Below are 20000 nucleotides of genomic sequence, written 5' to 3' on the forward strand. Positions count from 1 at the left end.
ATTGTAATTTGCTCTGTTTTTTTTTGTTAATTCTTTCCAATGTGTCAAGTAATTATCTTTTTGTTTTCTCATTATTTGGTTGGGTCTAATTGTGTTGCTGTCCTCTCTCTCTTTCACCTTCCTCTCTCTCTCTCTCTCCTTCACCTTCCTCCCTCTCTCTTTCTCCTTCCTCTCTCTCTCTCTCCTTCCTCTCTCTCTCTCTCTCTCTCTCCTTCACCTTCCCCTCTCTCTCTTTCTCCTTCCTCTCTCTCTCTCTCTCCCTCTCCTTCCTCTCTCTGTCTCCCTCTCCTTCTTCTCTCTCTCTCCTCTCTCTCCTCTCTCTCTCCTCTCTCTCCTCTCTCTCTCCTTCTCCTTTCTACAGGTGGTACTCCCTACCTTTATCCTGGAGAAGCGTTCCCTCCTAGAGATGTACGCTAACTTCATGGCTCACCCAGACATGTTCCTGAACATCACCACGGGAACCACCCCAGAGGAGCGCATCGTCCGATTCGTGGAATACTACCTGACCGCCTTTCACGAGGGGCGCAAGGGTGCCGTGGCCAAGAAACCCTACAACCCCATCCTGGGAGAGAGTTTCAGGTGTTCCTGGGACGTCCCCCGAGAGAGAGTCCACTCACTGAGGACCATGAGCTCCGTCCCTAACACTAACACGACACCCACTTCAAAACCCGCCCCTAACCCCGCCTCTTCCTCTAGAGGCTCTTCCCCTAAACCCGCCTCTTCCTCTAGAGTCTCTTCCCCTAACCCCGCCTCTTCCTCTAACCCCGCCTCTTCCTCTAGAGGCTCTTCCCCTAACCCCGCCTCTTCCTCTAGAGGCTCTTCCCCTAAACCCGCCTGTTCCTCTAGAGGCTCTTCCCCTAACCCCGCCTCTTCCTCTAGAGCCTCCCGCCGGACAGGGACGGAGGGCGGGGGTGCTCAGACAGAGGACTGTTACCGGGTAAGGTTCGTGGCGGAGCAGGTGTCACACCACCCACCCGTCACTGGGTTCTACTGCGAGTGTAAAGAGAGGAACATGTGCGTCAACACCCACGTCTGGACCCGAAGCAAGTTCATGGGCATGTCCATCGGAGTGTCTATGGTCGGGGAAGGTGAGCATTACTGCACAGTGCTGGATCTAGTTAGGACTAGTTTGTTACTACTGTTACTAGGGGTTACAGTGAACTGCACCTACTGAGAGCCAGCTATACAGTAGTTATTACTAGGGGTTACAGTGAACAGCACCTACTGAGAGCCAGCTATACAGTAGTTATTACTAGGGGTACAGTGTACAGCACCTACTGAGAGCCAGCTAGACTACTTATGACTAGGGGTTACAGTGAACAGCACCTACTGAGAGCCAGCTATACTGTAGTTATGACTAGGGGTTACAGTGTACAGCACCTACTGAGAGCCAGCAATACAGTAGTTATAACTAGGGGTTACAGTACCTACTGAAAGCAAGCTATACAGTAGTTATAACCAGGGGTTACAGTGTACAGCACCTACTGAGAGCCAGCTATACAGTAGTTATGACTAGGGGTTACAGTGTACAGCGCCTACTGAGAGCCAGCTAGACAGTAGTTATGACTAGGGGTTACAGTGAACAGCACCTACTGAGAGCCAGCTAGACAGTAGTTATGACTAAGGGTTACAGTGTACGGCACCTACTGAGAGCCAGCTATACAGTAATTATGACTAGGGGTCACAGTGAACAGCACCTACTGAGAGCCAGCAATACAGTAGTCATGACTAGGGGTTACAGTGAACAGCACCTACTGAGAGCCAGCTAGACAGTAGTTATGACTAGGGGTTACAGTGTACAGCACCTACTGAGAGCCAGCAATACAGTAGTTATGACTAGGGGTTACAGTGTACAGCACCTACTGAGAGCCAGCTATACAATAGTTATGACTAGGGGTTACAGTGAACAGCACCTACTGAGAACCAGCTATACAGTAGTTTTGACTAGTGGTTACAGTGAACAGCACCTACTGAGAGCCAGCTATACAGTAGTTATGACTAGGGGTTACAGTGTACAGCACCTACTGAGAGCCAGCTATACAATAGTTATGACTAGTGGTTACAGTGAACAGCACCTACTGAGAGCCAGCTATACAGTAGTTATGACTAGGGGTTACAGTGAACAGCACCTACTGAGAGCCAGCTATACAGTAGTTATAACTAGTGGTTGCAGCACCTACTGAGAGCCAGCTATACAGTAGTTATGACTAGGGGTTGCAGTGTACAGCGCCTAACTGTAGTTCTAGGTAGGTGTTAGTGTTCTGGAACTGTTGACAGACACAGCTACTGTAGTTCTAGGTAGGTGTTAGTGTTCTGGAACTGTTGACAGATACAGCTACTGTAGTTCTAGGTAGGTGTTAGTGTTCTGGAACTGTTGACAGACACAGCTACTGTAGTTCTAGGTAGGTGTTAGTGTTCTGGAACTGTTGACAGACACAGCTACTGTAGTTCTAGGTAGGTGTTAGTGTTCTGAAACTGTTGACAGACAGCTACTGTAGTTATAGGTAGGAGTTAGTGTTCTGGAACTGTTGACAGACAGCTACTGTAATTATAGGGTGGAGTTAGTGTTCTGGAACTGTTGACAGACAGCTACTGTAGTTATAGGTAGGAGTTAGTGTTCTGGAACTGTTGACAGACAGCTACTGTAATTATAGGGTGGAGTTAGTGTTCTGGAACTGTTGACAGACAGCTACTGTAGTTCTAGGTAGGTGTTAGTGTTCTGGAACTGTTGACAGACACAGCTACTGTAGTTCTAGGTAGGTGTTAGTGTTCTGGAACTGTTGACAGACACAGCTACTGTAGTTCTAGGTAGGTGTTAGTGTTCTGGAACTGTTGACAGACACAGCTACTGTAGTTCTAGGTAGGTGTTAGTGTTCTGGAACTGTTGACAGACACAGCTACTGTAGTTCTAGGTAGGTGTTAGTGTTCTGGAACTGTTGACAGACACAGTTACTGTAGTTCTAGGTAGGTGTTAGTATTCTGGAACTGTTGACAGATACAGCTACTGTAGTTCTAGGTAGGTGTTAGTATTCTGGAACAGTTGACAGACAGCTAACTTAGTTATGACTGGAACCAGGAGTTTTAACTAATAATGTGACCTGACAGAGAAACCCTTGTAAGACCCAAATAAGTGTTTTTTATGTTGCCGTTGGTGATCCGTCATGGTAGTCATGGATCCTGTATGAAACGTGTGACAGGTCAGACTGTTATAATCGTGTTTGTTATGTTGCCGTTGGTGATCCGTCATATACTGTACAGTAATACCATCGATGACAGGTCCAGACAGTCTACGGTTGATAAGAGGTGACTGACTGAAAGCTCGTCAACTCTCTGTTTTTAAAGTTCCTTAATCACATTCCAGGGTTTAATTAGCTGAGTTTAAAGGAGTTTTAAGCTTTAATGTCTCGTTTTAATCCAAAGTAATCGCATTAGGATTGAAAGTAGCATATAATTGGCTGACTGGCAGTGTCCCTTGGAGCAGGTGAAGCACGGGAAGACTGTAGTGTGTTGTACCACGCTTAGTGAAGACTGTAGTGTGTTGTACCACTCTTAGTGAAGACTGTAGTGTGTTGTACCACTCTTAGTGAAGACTGTAGTGTGCTGTACCACTCTTAGTGAAGTATGGGAAGACTGTAGTGTGTTCTACCACTCTTAGTGAAGTATGGGAAGACTGTAGTGTGTTCTACCACTCTTAGTGAGGACTGTAGTGTGTTGTACCACTCTTAGTGAAGACTGTAGTGTGTTGTACCACTCTTAGTGAAGCAGGGGAAGACTGTAGTGTGTTCTACCACTCTTAGTGAAGACTGTAGTGTGTTGTACCACTCTTAGTGAAGACTGTAATGTGTTGTACCACTCTTAGTGAAGACTTTAGTGTGTTGTACCACTCTTAGTGAAGACTGTAGTGTGTTCTACCACTCTTAGTGAGGACTGTAGTGTGTTGTACCACTCTTAGTGAGGACTGTAGTGTGTTGTACCACTCTTAGTGAAGACTGTAGTGTGTTGTACCACTCTTAGTGAAGACTGTAGTGTGTTCTACCACTCTTAGTGAATATGGGAAGACTGTAGTGTGTTGTACCACTCTTAGTGAAGACTGTAGTCTGTTGTACCACTCTTAGTGAAGACTGTAATGTGTTGTACCACTCTTAGTGAAGACTGTAGTGTGTTCTACCACTCTTAGTGAAGACTGTAGTGTGTTGTACCACTCTTAGTGAAGACTGTAGTGTGTTGTACCACTCTTAGTGAAGACTCTAGTGTGTTGTACCACTCTTAGTGAAGACTGTAGTGTGTTGTACCACTCTTAGTGAAGACTGTAGTGTGTTGTACCACTCTTAGTGAGGACTGTAGTGTGTTGTACCACTCTTAGTGAATATGGGAAGACTGTAGTGTGTTGTACCACTCTTAGTGAATATGGGAAGACTGTAGTGTGTTGGACCACTCTTAGTGAATATGGGAAGACTGTAGTGTGTTGTACCACTCTTAGTGAGGACTGTAGTGTGTTGTACCACTCTTAGTGAAGCAGGGGAAGACTGTAGTGTGTTGTACCACTCTTAGTGAAGCAGGGGAAGACTGTAGTGTGTTGTACCTCTGGATACTGTGTGTAGAGCGCTGAGTGAAGACTGTAGTGTGTTGTACCTCTGGATACTGTGTGTAGAGCGCTGAGGGAGGACTGTAGTGTGTTGTACCTCTGGATACTGTGTGTAGAGCGCTGAGGGAGGACTGTAGTGTGTTGTACCTCTGGATACTGTGTGTAGAGCGCTGAGGGAGGACTGTAGTGTGTTGTACCTCTGGATACTGTGTGTAGAGCGCTGAGGGACGTCAGACTAAACATGTCTTCTTTATGATCAACTGTTTACCGAAAGCTAAACTGAAAACAACAAACATGTTTTTGCCTCGTAATAAAGTCTGTTTAATTGAATGATTATCAAAGCGGTTTCTGACTTAACGCGTTCCTGAGTCTCACGGACAATTAGTCCTCTCAGTAATTAGGACAGCATGAATTACTAACGAGGACGGTCTCCTTGTCTCCCCCCTGAGTCATAGCAGATATGCTAAGAGAACACATATGGTGAGGGGGTGGTGTGTGTGTGTGTGATGGTAGAGGTGTGTGTGTGTGTGGGGGGGGGGGGTGATGGGGAGGTGTGTGTTGTGGTTGTCAAATAAAGTCAAACTTTATTCGTCACGTGCGCCAAATACAACAAGTGTGAACTTAGCAGACGCTTGAAGAGACAGAGGATTGTGATGGTCAACCTGGTAGTCTGATATAGAGACAGAGGATTGTGATGGTCAACCTGGTATTCTGATATAGAGACCTGGTAGTCTGATATAGAGACCTGGTAGTCTGATATAGAGACCTGGTAGTCTGATATAGAGACAGAGGATTGTGATGGTCAACCTGGTAGTCTGATATAGAGACCTGGTAGTCTGATATAGAGACCTGGTAGTCTGATATAGAGACCTGGTAGTCTGATATAGAGACCTGGTAGTCTGATATAGAGACCTGGTAGTCTGATATAGAGACACAGGATTGTGATGGTCAACCTGGTAGTCTGATATAGAGACCTGGTAGTCTGATATAGAGACCTGGTAGTCTGATATAGAGACCTGGTAGTCTAAAATATAGAGACAGGGGATTGTGATGGTCAACCTGGTAGTCTGATATAGAGACCTGGTAGTCTGATATAGAGACAGAGGATTGTGATGGTCAACCTGGTAGTCTGATATAGAGACAGAGGAATGTGATGGTCAACCTGGTAGTCTGATATAGAGACCTGGTAGTCTGATATAGAGACAGGGGATTGTGATGGTCAACCTGGTAGTCTGATATAGAGACAGAGGATTGTGATGGTCAACCTGGTAGTCTGATATAGAGACCTGGTAGTCTGATATAGAGACAGAGGATTGTGATGGTCAACCTGGTAGTCTGATATAGAGACCTGGTAGTCTGATATAGAGACAGGGGATTGTGATGGTCAACCTGGTAGTCTGATATAGAGACAGGGGATTGTGATGGTCAACCTGGTAGTCTGATATAGAGACAGAGGATTGTGATGGTCAACCTGGTAGTCTGATATAGAGACCTGGTAGTCTGATATAGAGACAGAGGATTGTGATGGTCAACCTGGTAGTCTGATATAGAGACCTGGTAGTCTGATATAGAGACAGGGGATTGTGATGGTCAACCTGGTAGTCTGATATAGAGACAGGGGATTGTGATGGTCAACCTGGTAGTCTGATATAGAGACCTGGTAGTCTGATATAGAGACAGAGGATTGTGATGGTCAACCTGGTAGTCTGATATAGAGACAGAGGATTGTGATGGTCAACCTGGTAGCCTGATATAGAGACAGAGGATTGTGATGGTCAACCTGGTAGTCTGATATAGAGACCTAGTAGTCTGATATAGAGACAGAGGATTGTGATGGTCAACCTGGTAGCCTGATATAGAGACAGAGGATTGTGATGGTCAACCTGGTAGTCTGATATAGAGACCTGGTAGTCTGATATAGAGACAGAGGATTGTGATGGTCAACCTGGTAGTCTGATATAGAGACCTGGTAGTCTGATATAGAGACCTGGTAGTCTGATATAGAGACCTGGTAGTCTGATATAGAGACCTGGTAGTCTGATATAGAGACAGGGGATTGTGATGGTCAACCTGGTAGTCTGATATAGAGACAGAGGATTGTGATGGTCAACCTGGTAGTCTGATATAGAGACCTGGTAGTCTGATATAGAGACACAGGATTGTGATGGTCAACCTGGTAGTCTGATATAGAGACACAGGATTGTGATGGTAAACCTGGTAGCCTGATATAGAGACAGAGGATTGTGCTGGTCAACCTGGTAGCCTGATATAGAGACAGAGGATTGTGATGGTCAACCTGGTAGTCTGATATAGAGACCTGGTAGTCTGATATAGAGACAGAGGATTGTGATGGTCAACCTGGTAGTCTGATATAGAGACAGAGGATTGTGATGGTCAACCTGGTAGTCTGATATAGAGACCTGGTAGTCTGATATAGAGACACAGGATTGTGATGGTCAACCTGGTAGTCTGATATAGAGACACAGGATTGTGATGGTAAACCTGGTAGCCTGATATAGAGACAGAGGATTGTGCTGGTCAACCTGGTAGTCTGATATACACAGGATTGTGATGGTCAACCTGGTAGTCTGATATAGAGACCTGGTAGTCTGATATAGAGACCTGGTAGTCTGATATAGAGACCTGGTAGTCTGATACAGAGACAGAGGAATGTGATGGTCAACCTGGTAGTCTGATATAGAGACAGGGGATTGTGATGGTCAACCTGGTAGCCTGATATAGAGACAGAGGGGATTGTGATGGTCAACGTGGTGGTCTGATATAGAGACCTGGTAGTCTGATATAGAGACCTGGTAGTCTGATATAGAGACCTGGTAGTCTGATATAGAGACCTGGTAGTCTGATATAGAGACAGGGGATTGTGATGGTCAACCTGGTAGTCTGATATAGAGACAGAGGATTGTGATGGTCAACCTGGTAGTCTGATATAGAGACAGAGGATTGTGATGGTCAACCTGGTAGTCTGATATAGAGACCTGGTAGTCTGATATAGAGACACAGGATTGTGATGGTCAACCTGGTAGTCTGATATAGAGACCTGGTAGTCTGATATAGAGACCTGGTAGTCTGATATAGAGACCTGGTAGTCTGATATAGAGACAGGGGATTGTGATGGTCAACCTGGTAGTCTGATATAGAGACCTGGTAGTCTGATATAGAGACAGAGGATTGTGATGGTCAACCTGGTAGTCTGATATAGAGACAGAGGAATGTGATGGTCAACCTGGTAGTCTGATATAGAGACCTGGTAGTCTGATATAGAGACAGGGGATTGTGATGGTCAACCTGGTAGTCTGATATAGAGACAGAGGATTGTGATGGTCAACCTGGTAGTCTGATATAGAGACCTGGTAGTCTGATATAGAGACAGAGGAGTGTGATGGTCAACCTGGTAGTCTGATATAGAGACCTGGTAGTCTGATATAGAGACAGGGGATTGTGATGGTCAACCTGGTAGTCTGATATAGAGACAGGGGATTGTGATGGTCAACCTGGTAGTCTGATATAGAGACAGAGGATTGTGATGGTCAACCTGGTAGTCTGATATAGAGACCTGGTAGTCTGATATAGAGACAGAGGATTGTGATGGTCAACCTGGTAGTCTGATATAGAGACCTGGTAGTCTGATATAGAGACAGGGGATTGTGATGGTCAACCTGGTAGTCTGATATAGAGACAGGGGATTGTGATGGTCAACCTGGTAGTCTGATATAGAGACAGAGGATTGTGATGGTCAACCTGGTAGTCTGATATAGAGACCTGGTAGTCTGATATAGAGACAGAGGATTGTGATGGTCAACCTGGTAGCCTGATATAGAGACAGAGGATTGTGATGGTCAACCTGGTAGTCTGATATAGAGACCTAGTAGTCTGATATAGAGACAGAGGATTGTGATGGTCAACCTGGTAGCCTGATATAGAGACAGAGGATTGTGATGGTCAACCTGGTAGTCTGATATAGAGACCTGGTAGTCTGATATAGAGACAGAGGATTGTGATGGTCAACCTGGTAGTCTGATATAGAGACCTGGTAGTCTGATATAGAGACCTGGTAGTCTGATATAGAGACCTGGTAGTCTGATATAGAGACCTGGTAGTCTGATATAGAGACAGGGGATTGTGATGGTCAACCTGGTAGTCTGATATAGAGACAGAGGATTGTGATGGTCAACCTGGTAGTCTGATATAGAGACCTGGTAGTCTGATATAGAGACACAGGATTGTGATGGTCAACCTGGTAGTCTGATATAGAGACACAGGATTGTGATGGTAAACCTGGTAGCCTGATATAGAGACAGAGGATTGTGCTGGTCAACCTGGTAGCCTGATATAGAGACAGAGGATTGTGATGGTCAACCTGGTAGTCTGATATAGAGACCTGGTAGTCTGATATAGAGACAGAGGATTGTGATGGTCAACCTGGTAGTCTGATATAGAGACAGAGGATTGTGATGGTCAACCTGGTAGTCTGATATAGAGACCTGGTAGTCTGATATAGAGACACAGGATTGTGATGGTCAACCTGGTAGTCTGATATAGAGACACAGGATTGTGATGGTAAACCTGGTAGCCTGATATAGAGACAGAGGATTGTGCTGGTCAACCTGGTAGTCTGATATACACAGGATTGTGATGGTCAACCTGGTAGTCTGATATAGAGACCTGGTAGTCTGATATAGAGACCTGGTAGTCTGATATAGAGACCTGGTAGTCTGATACAGAGACAGAGGAATGTGATGGTCAACCTGGTAGTCTGATATAGAGACAGGGGATTGTGATGGTCAACCTGGTAGCCTGATATAGAGACAGAGGGGATTGTGATGGTCAACGTGGTGGTCTGATATAGAGACCTGGTAGTCTGATATAGAGACCTGGTAGTCTGATATAGAGACCTGGTAGTCTGATATAGAGACCTGGTAGTCTGATATAGAGACAGGGGATTGTGATGGTCAACCTGGTAGTCTGATATAGAGACAGAGGATTGTGATGGTCAACCTGGTAGTCTGATATAGAGACAGAGGATTGTGATGGTCAACCTGGTAGTCTGATATAGAGACCTGGTAGTCTGATATAGAGACACAGGATTGTGATGGTCAACCTGGTAGTCTGATATAGAGACACAGGATTGTGATGGTAAACCTGGTAGCCTGATATAGAGACAGAGGATTGTGCTGGTCAACCTGGTAGTCTGATATACACAGGATTGTGATGGTCAACCTGGTAGTCTGATATAGAGACCTGGTAGTCTGATATAGAGACCTGGTAGTCTGATATAGAGACCTGGTAGTCTGATACAGAGACAGAGGAATGTGATGGTCAACCTGGTAGTCTGATATAGAGACAGGGGATTGTGATGGTCAACCTGGTAGCCTTATATAGAGACAGAGGGGATTGTGATGGTCAACGTGGTGGTCTGATATAGAGACACAGGATTGTGATGGTCAACGTGATGGTCTGATATATAGACAGAGGATTGTGATGGTCAACCTGGTAGTCTGATATAGAGACCTGGTAGTCTGATATAGAGACCTGGTAGTCTGATAAAGAGACCTGGTAGCCTGATATAGAGACAGGGGATTGTGATGGTCAACCTGGTAGTCTGATATAGAGACCTGGTAGTCTGATATAGAGACCTGGTAGTCTGATATAGAGACAGGGGATTGTGATGGTCAACCTGGTAGTCTGATATAGAGACCTGGTAGTCTGATATAGAGACCAGGTAGTCTGATATAGAGACAGGGGATTGTGATGGTCAACCTTGTAGTCTGATATAGAGACCTGGTAGTCTGATATAGAGACCTGGTAGTCTGATATAGAGACAGAGGATTGTGATGGTCAACCTGGTAGTCTGATATAGAGACCTGGTAGTCTGATATAGAGACCTGGTAGTCTGATATAGAGACCTGGTAGTCTGATATAGAGACCTGGTAGTCTGATATATAGACCTGGTAGTCTGATATAGAGACAGAGGATTGTGATGGTCAACCTGGTAGTCTGATATAGAGACAGAGGATTGTGATGGTCAACCTGGTAGTCTGATATAGAGACCTGGTAGTCTGATATAGAGACCTGGTAGTCTGATATAGAGACCTGGTAGTCTGATATAGAGACCTGGTAGTCTGATATAGAGACAGGGGATTGTGATGGTCAACCTGGTAGCCTGATATAGAGACAGGGGATTGTGATGGTCAACCTGGTAGTCTGATATAGAGACCCGGTAGTCTGATATAGAGACCTGGTAGTCTGATATAGAGACAGAGGATTGTGATGGTCAACCTGGTAGTCTGATATAGAGACATGGTAGTCTGATATAGAGACAGAGGATTGTGATGGTCAACCTGGTAGTCTGATATAGAGACCTGGTAGTCTGATATAGAGACCTGGTAGTCTGATATAGAGACCTGGTAGTCTGATATAGAGACAGAGGATTGTGATGGTCAACCTGGTAGCCTGATATAGAGACAGAGGATTGTGATGGTCAACCTGGTAGTCTGATATAGAGACCTGGTAGTCTGATATAGAGACCTGGTAGTCTGATATAGAGACCTGGTAGTCTGATATAGAGACAGAGGATTGTGATGGTCAACCTGGTAGCCTGATATAGAGACAGAGGATTGTGATGGTCAACCTGGTAGTCTGATATAGAGACCTGGTAGTCTGATATAGAGACAGAGGATTGTGATGGTCAACCTGGTAGCCTGATATAGAGACAGAGGATTGTGATGGTCAACCTGGTAGTCTGATATAGAGACCTGGTAGTCTGATATAGAGACCTGGTAGTCTGATATAGAGACCTGGTAGTCTGATATAGAGACAGAGGATTGTGATGGTCAACCTGGTAGCCTGATATAGAGACAGAGGATTGTGATGGTAAACCTGGTAGTCTGATATAGAGACCTGGTAGTCTGATATAGAGACAGGGGATTGTGATGGTCAACCTGGTAGTCTGATATAGAGACAGAGGATTGTGATGGTAAACCTGGTAGTCTGATATAGAGACCTGGTAGTCTGATATAGAGACAGAGGATTGTGATGGTCAACCTGGTAGTCTGATATAGAGACCTGGTGGTCTGATATAGAGACCTGGTAGTCTGATATAGAGACAGAGGATTGTGATGGTCAACCTGGTAGCCTGATATAGAGACCTGGTAGTCTGATATAGAGACCTGGTAGTCTGATATAGAGACCTGGTAGTCTGATATAGAGACCTGGTAGTCTGATATAGAGACCTGGTAGTCTGATATAGAGACAGAGGATTGTGATGGTCAACCTGGTAGCCTGATATAGAGACAGAGGATTGTGATGGTCAACCTGGTAGTCTGATATAGAGACCTGGTAGTCTGATATAGAGACCTGGTAGTCTGATATAGAGACAGAGGATTGTGATGGTCAACCTGGTAGCCTGATATAGAGACAGAGGATTGTGATGGTCAACCTGGTAGTCTGATATAGAGACAGAGGATTGTGATGGTAAACCTGGTAGTCTGATATAGAGACCTGGTAGTCTGATATAGAGACCTGGTAGTCTGATATAGAGACCTGGTAGTCTGATATAGAGACCTGGTAGTCTGATATAGAGACAGGGGATTGTGATGGTAAACCTGGTAGTCTGATATAGAGACCTGGTAGTCTGATATAGAGACAGGGGATTGGCTCCACTGTCTGTCACTCGGTGACATCTAACGCACCTCGTCGTTTACCCCCAGCATCCTTTGCAGCGAACCTTGTGTGGCAGGCAGACAGTGAGGGAAGCATGTATCTGTGAAGCGTGTGTGTGTGTGTGTGTGTGTGTGTGTGTGTGTGTGTGTGTGTGTGTGTGTGTGTGTGTGTGTGTGTGTGTGTGTGTGTGTGTGTGTGTGTGTGTGTGTGTGTATGTGATTGTGCACATGTACATGTGTGCTAGCATGCTGGTGAGTGTGTGGGTGTGTGTTTGTGACAGCAGGTGATGTGGGCACTCTAAGTAAGAAATGCTGACCTGGCATTCTCACACATTCTCACAATAGCGCTGCCAGGCTAGCGAGCCGAGAGCCTCTCACTGAGCACTTCCTGCAATGTGCCGACCGCCCCAACCCTTCCTGTATTTGGGAAACAGATGCATCAGGCCCTCCCTCTCATCCCCCCTCCACCCCTCCAGAAAGACACTGAGGCAGGGCAATCTCCTCTCCCCCTCCCCCCTCCAGAAAGACACTTAGGCAGGGCCATCTCCTCTCCCCCCTCCACCCCTCCAGAAAGATACTGAGGCAGGGCTTTCTCCTCTCCCCCCCCCCCCCCCCCCTCCACCCCTCCAGAAAGATATTGAGGCAGGGCTATCTCCTCTCCCCCCTCCCCCCTCCACCCCTCCAGAAAGACACTGAGGCAGGGCCATCTCCACTCCCCCCTCCACCCCTCCCCCCTCCAGAAAGACACTGAGGCAGGGCCATCTCCTCTCCCCCCTCCCCCCTCCACCCCTCCAGAAAGACAATGAGGCAGGGCTATCTCCTCTCCCCCTCCACCCCTCCAGAAAGACACTGAGGCAGGGCCATCTCCTCTCCCCCTCCACCCCTCCCCACTCCAGAAAGACACTGAGGCAGGGCCATCCCCCCCCCCCCCCCCCCTCCCCTCCCCTCCCCCCTCCACCTCTCCAGAAAGACACTGAGGCAGGGCCATCTCCCCCCCTCCACCTCTCCAGAAAGACACTGAGGCAGGGCCATCTCCCCCCTCCACCCCTCCAGAAAGACACTGAGGCAGGTCCATCTCCTCTCTCACCTCCCCCCTCCACCCCTCCCCCCTCCACCCCCTCCTGTCTTGGGGAAACAGATGTGGATCTGTCAGACCTGGGTTTCTGCCCGCAGCAGATTTCACCCAGCTGTCTCTTATGTAATGTACTGAGAGAGGAGAGATGAGAGGGCCAGGCCAGGGCTCAGAGAGAGGAGAGAACCAGGCCAGGGCAGTACTTTGGATGTAACACAGATAACAGAGAGGAGAGATGAGAGACAGGACAGGACTCAGAGAGGAGAGAACCAGGACAGGACTCAGAGAGAGGAGCAGAGAGGAGAGAACCAGGACAGGACTCAGAGAGAGAAGCAGAGAGGAGACAACCAGCACAGGACTCAGAGAGAGGAGCAGAGAGGACAGAACCAGGACAGGACTCAGAGAGAGGAGCAGAGAGGAGAGAACCAGGACAGGACTCAGAGAGAAGAGCAGAGAGGAGAGAACCAGGACAGGACAGGACTCAGAGAGAGGAGAGAACCAGGACAGGACAGGACTCAGAGAGAGGAGCAGAGAGGAGAGAACCAGGACATGACTCAGAGAGAGGAGCAGAGAGGAGAGAACCAGGACAGGACAGGACTCAGAGAGAGGAGAGAACCAGGACGGGACAGGACTCAGAGAGAGGAGGAGAGAGGACAGAACCAGGACAGGACTCATAGAGAGGAGGAGAGAGGAGAGAGCCAGGACAGGACTCAGAGAGAGGAGAGAACCAGGACAGGACAGGACTCAGAGAGAGGAGAGAACCAGGACAGGACAGGACTCAGAGAGAGGAGGAGAGAGGAGAGAACCAGGACAGGACTCAGAGAGAGGAGGAGAGAGGAGAGAACCAGGACAGGACTCAGAGAGAGGAGCAGAGAGGAGAGAACCAGGACAGGACAGGACTCAGAGAGAGGAGAGAACCAGGACAGGACAGGACTCAGAGAGAGGAGCAGAGAGGAGAGAACCAGGACAGGACTCAGAGAGAGGAGCAGAGAGGAGGAGACAACCAGGACAGGACAGGACTCAGAGAGAGGAGAGAACCAGGACAGGACAGGACTCAGAGAGAGGAGAGAACCAGGACAGAACAGGACTCAGAGAGAGGAGCAGAGAGGAGAGAACCAGGACAGGACTCAGAGAGAGGAGAGAACCAGGACAGGACAGGACTCAGAGAGAGGAGCAGAGAGGACAGAACCAGGACAGGACTCAGAGAGAGGAGGAGAGAGCCAGGACATGACTCAGAGAGAGGAGAGAACCAGGACAGGACATGACTCAGAGAGAGGAGGAGAGAGGAGAGAACCAGGACAGGACTTAGAGAGAGGAGGAGAGAGGAGAGAACCAGGACAGGACAGGACTCAGAGAGAGGAGAGAACCAGGACAGGACAGGACTCAGAGAGAGGAGCAGAGAGGAGAGAACCAGGACAGGACTCAGAGAGAGGAGCAGAGAGGAGGAGAGAACCAGGACAAGACAGGACTCAGAGAGAGGAGAGAACCAGGACAGGACAGGACTCAGAGAGAGGAGAGAACCAGGACAGGACAGGACTCAGAGAGAGGAGAGAACCAGGACAGGACAGGACTCAGAGAGAGGAGCAGAGAGGAGAGAACAAGGACAGGACTCAGAGAGAAGAGGAGAGAGCCAGGACATGACTCAGAGAGAGGAGAGAAGCAGGACAGGACAGGACTCAGAGAGAGGAGGAGAGAGGAGAGAACCAGGACAGGACTCAGAGAGAGGAGGAGAGAGGAGAGAACCAGGACAGGACTCAGAGAGAGGAGCAGAGAGGAGAGAACCAGGACAGGACTCAGAGAGAACCAGGACAGGACTCAGAGAGAGGAGAGAACCAACTAGGATCCAGTCCTGTTACGGTATTAACTAGGATCCAGTCCTGTTACGGTATTAACTAGGATCCAGTCCTGTTCCTGTATTAACTAGGATCCAGTCCTGTTACGGTATTAACTAGGATCCAGTCCTGTTACCACATTAACTAGGATCCAGTCCTGTTACCACATTAACTAGGATCCAGTCCTGTTACCACATTAACTAGGATCCAGTCCTGTTTCCACATTAACTAGGATCCAGTCCTGTTACCACATTAACTAGGATCCTGTCCTGTTACCACATTAACTAGGATCCAGTCCTGTTACCACATTAACTAGGATCCAGTCCTGTTACCACATTAACTAGGATCTAGTCCTGTTCTTGTATTAACTAGGATCCAGTCATGTTACCACATTAACTAGGATCCAGTCCTGTTACCACATTAACTAGGATCCAGTCCTGTTCCTGTATTAACTAGGATCCAGTCCTGTTACCACATTAACTAGGATCCAGTCCTGTTACCACATTAACTAGGATCCAGTCCTGTTACCACATTAACTAGGATCCTGTCCTGTTACCACATTAACTAGGATCCAGTCCTGTTACCACATTAACTAGGATCCAGTCCTGTTACCACATTAACTAGGATCCAGTCCTGTTACCACATTAACTAGGATCCAGTCCTGTTACCACATTAACTAGGATCCAGTCCTGTTACCACATTAACTAGGATCCAGTCCTGTTACCACATTAACTAGGATCCAGTCCTGTTACCACATTAACTAGGATCCAGTCCTGTTACCACATTAACTAGGATCCAGTCCTGTTACCACATTAACTAGGATCCTGTCCTGTTACCACATTAACTAGGATCCAGTCCTGTTACCACATTAACTAGGATCCAGTCCTGTTACCACATTAACTAGGATCCAGTCCTGTTACCACATTAACTAGGATCCAGTCCTGTTACCACATTAACTAGGATCCAGTCCTGTTCCTGTATTAACTAGGATCCAGTCCTGTTCCTGTATTAACTAGGATCCAGTCCTGTTACCACATTAACGAGGATCCAGTCCTGTTACCACATTAACTAGGATCCAGTCCTGTTACCAAATTAACTAGGATCCTGTCCTGTTACCACATTAACTAGGATCCAGTCCTGTTACCACATTAACTAGGATCCAGTCCTGTTACCACATTAACTAGGATCCAGTCCTGTTACCACATTAACTAGGATCCAGTCCTGTTACCACATTAACTAGGATCCAGTCCTGTTACCACATTAACTAGGATCCAGTCCTGTTCCTGTATTAACTAGGATCCAGTCCTGTTACCACATTAACTAGGATCCAGTCCTGTACCACATTAACTAGGATCCAGTCCTGTTCCTGTATTAACTAGGATCCAGTCCTGTTACCACATTAACTAGGATCCAGTCCTGTTCCTGTATTAACTAGGATCCAGTCCTGTTACCACATTAACTAGGATCCAGTCCTGTTTCCACATTAACTAGGATCCAGTCCTGTTACCACATTAACTAGGATCCTGTCCTGTTACCACATTAACTAGGATCCAGTCCTGTTACCACATTAACTAGGATCCAGTCCTGTTACCACATTAACTAGGATCCAGTCCTGTTACCACATTAACTAGGATCCAGTCCTGTTACCACATTAACTAGGATCCAGTCCTGTTACCACATTAACTAGGATCCAGTCCTGTTACCACATTAACTAGGATCCAGTCCTGTTCGTGTATTAACTAGGATCCAGTCCTGTTACCACATTAACTAGGATCCAGTCCTGTTACCACATTAACTAGGATCCAGTCCTGTTACCACATTAACTAGGATCCTGTCCTGTTACCACATTAACTAGGATCCAGTCCTGTTACCACATTAACTAGGATCCAGTCCTGTTACCACATTAACTAGGATCCAGTCCTGTTACCACATTAACTAGGATCCAGTCCTGTTACCACATTAACTAGGATCCTGTCCTGTTACCACATTAACTAGGATCCAGTCCTGTTACCACATTAACTAGGATCCAGTCTTGTTACCACATTAACTAGGATCCAGTCCTGTTACCACATTAACTAGGATCCAGTCCTGTTACCACATTAACTAGGATCCAGTCCTGTTCCTGTATTAACTAGGATCCAGTCCTGTTCCTGTATTAACTAGGATCCAGTCCTGTTACCACATTAACTAGGATCCAGTCCTGTTACCACATTAACTAGGATCCAGTCCTGTTACCACATTAACTAGGATCCTGTCCTGTTACCACATTAACTAGGATCCAGTCCTGTTACCACATTAACTAGGATCCAGTCCTGTTACCACATTAACTAGGATCCAGTCCTGTTACCACATTAACTAGGATCCAGTCCTGTTACCACATTAACTAGGATCCAGTCCTGTTACCACATTAACTAGGATCCAGTCCTGTTCCTGTATTAACTAGGATCCAGTCCTGTTACCACATTAACTAGGATCCAGTCCTGTTACCACATTAACTAGGATCCTGTCCTGTTACCACATTAACTAGGATCCAGTCCTGTTACCACATTAACTAGGATCCAGTCCTGTTACCACATTAACTAGGATCCAGTCCTGTTACCACATTAACTAGGATCCAGTCCTGTTACCACATTAACTAGGATCCAGTCATGTTACCACATTAACTAGGATCCAGTCCTGTTCCTGTATTAACTAGGATCCAGTCCTATTACCACATTAACTAGGATCCAGTCCTGTTACCACATTAACTAGGATCCAGTCATGTTCCTGTATTAACTAGGATCCAGTCCTGTTACCACATTAACTAGGATCCAGTCCTGTTACCACATTAACTAGGATCCAGTCCTGTTACCACATTAACTAGGATCCTGTCCTGTTACCACATTAACTAGGATCCAGTCCTGTTACCACATTAACTAGGATCCAGTCCTGTTACCACATTAACTAGGATCCAGTCCTGTTACCACATTAACTAGGATCCAGTCCTGTTACCACATTAACTAGGATCCAGTCCTGTTACCACATTAACTAGGATCCAGTCCTGTTACCACATTAACTAGGATCCAGTCCTGTTACCACATTAACTAGGATCCTGTCCTGTTACCACATTAACTAGGATCCAGTCCTGTTACCACATTAACTAGGATCCTGTCCTGTTACCACATTAACTAGGATCCAGTCCTGTTACCACATTAACTAGGATCCAGTCCTGTTACCACATTAACTAGGATCCAGTCCTGTTACCACATTAACTAGGATCAGGTCCTGTTACCACATTAACTAGGATCCAGTCCTGTTCCTGTATTAACTAGGATCCAGTCCTGTTACCACATTAACTAGGATCCAGTCCTGTTCCTGTATTAACTAGGATCCAGTCCTGTTACCACATTAACTAGGATCCAGTCCTGTTACCACATTAACTAGGATCCAGTCCTGTTACCACATTAACTAGGATCCTGTCCTGTTACCACATTAACTAGGATCCAGTCCTGTTACCACATTAACTAGGATCCAGTCCTGTTACCACATTAACTAGGATCCAGTCCTGTTACCACATTAACTAGGATCCAGTCCTGTTACCACATTAACTAGGATCCAGTCCTGTTACCACATTAACTAGGATCCAGTCCTGTTACCACATTAACTAGGATCCAGTCCTGTTCCTGTATTAACTAGGATCCAGTCCTGTTACCACATTAACTAGGATCCAGTCCTGTACCACATTAACTAGGATCCAGTCCTGTTCCTGTATTAACTAGGATCCAGTCCTGTTACCACATTAACTAGGATCCAGTCCTGTTCCTGTATTAACTAGGATCCAGTCCTGTTACCACATTAACTAGGATCCAGTCCTGTTTCCACATTAACTAGGATCCAGTCCTGTTACCACATTAACTAGGATCCAGTCCTGTTACCACATTAACTAGGATCAGGTCCTGTTCCTGTATTAACTAGGATCCAGTCCTGTTACCACATTAACTAGGATCCAGTCCTGTTACCACATTAACTAGGATCCAGTCCTGTTACCACATTAACTAGGATCCAGTCCTGTTACCACATTAACTAGGATCCAGTCCTGTTCGTGTATTAACTAGGATCCAGTCCTGTTACCACATTAACTAGGATCCAGTCCTGTTACCACATTAACTAGGATCCAGTCCTGTTACCACATTAACTAGGATCCTGTCCTGTTACCACATTAACTAGGATCCAGTCCTGTTACCACATTAACTAGGATCCTGTCCTGTTACCACATTAACTAGGATCCAGTCCTGTTACCACATTAACTAGGATCCAGTCTTGTTACCACATTAACTAGGATCCAGTCCTGTTACCACATTAACTAGGATCCAGTCCTGTTACCACATTAACTAGGATCCAGTCCTGTTCCTGTATTAACTAGGATCCAGTCCTGTTCCTGTATTAACTAGGATCCAGTCCTGTTACCACATTAACTAGGATCCAGTCCTGTTACCACATTAACTAGGATCCAGTCCTGTTACCACATTAACTAGGATCCTGTCCTGTTACCACATTAACTAGGATCCAGTCCTGTTACCACATTAACTAGGATCCAGTCCTGTTACCACATTAACTAGGATCCAGTCCTGTTACCACATTAACTAGGATCCAGTCCTGTTACCACATTAACTAGGATCCAGTCCTGTTACCACATTAACTAGGATCCAGTCCTGTTCCTGTATTAACTAGGATCCAGTCCTGTTACCACATTAACTAGGATCCAGTCCTGTTACCACATTAACTAGGATCCTGTCCTGTTACCACATTAACTAGGATCCAGTCCTGTTACCACATTAACTAGGATCCAGTCC

The 20000-nt window shown here is 46.3% G+C and overlaps 1 protein-coding gene across 1 annotated transcript in view; it reads left to right on the forward strand.

Annotated features, from left to right (window-relative positions):
• LOC139418994 (oxysterol-binding protein-related protein 10-like) overlaps positions 1 to 20000 on the forward strand; it is a 134495-nt gene that overhangs the window by 101083 nt on the left and 13412 nt on the right. The window contains exon 9 of the mRNA XM_071168803.1: positions 362 to 1088. Within this exon, the coding sequence (XP_071024904.1) occupies positions 362 to 1088 (727 nt within the window). The remainder of the gene's footprint in view (positions 1 to 361; positions 1089 to 20000) is intronic.

The sequence above is a fragment of the Oncorhynchus clarkii genome, chromosome 2 (assembly GCF_045791955.1).
Source record: "Oncorhynchus clarkii lewisi isolate Uvic-CL-2024 chromosome 2, UVic_Ocla_1.0, whole genome shotgun sequence".
In the NCBI taxonomy this organism is placed as follows: Eukaryota; Metazoa; Chordata; class Actinopteri; order Salmoniformes; family Salmonidae; genus Oncorhynchus; species Oncorhynchus clarkii.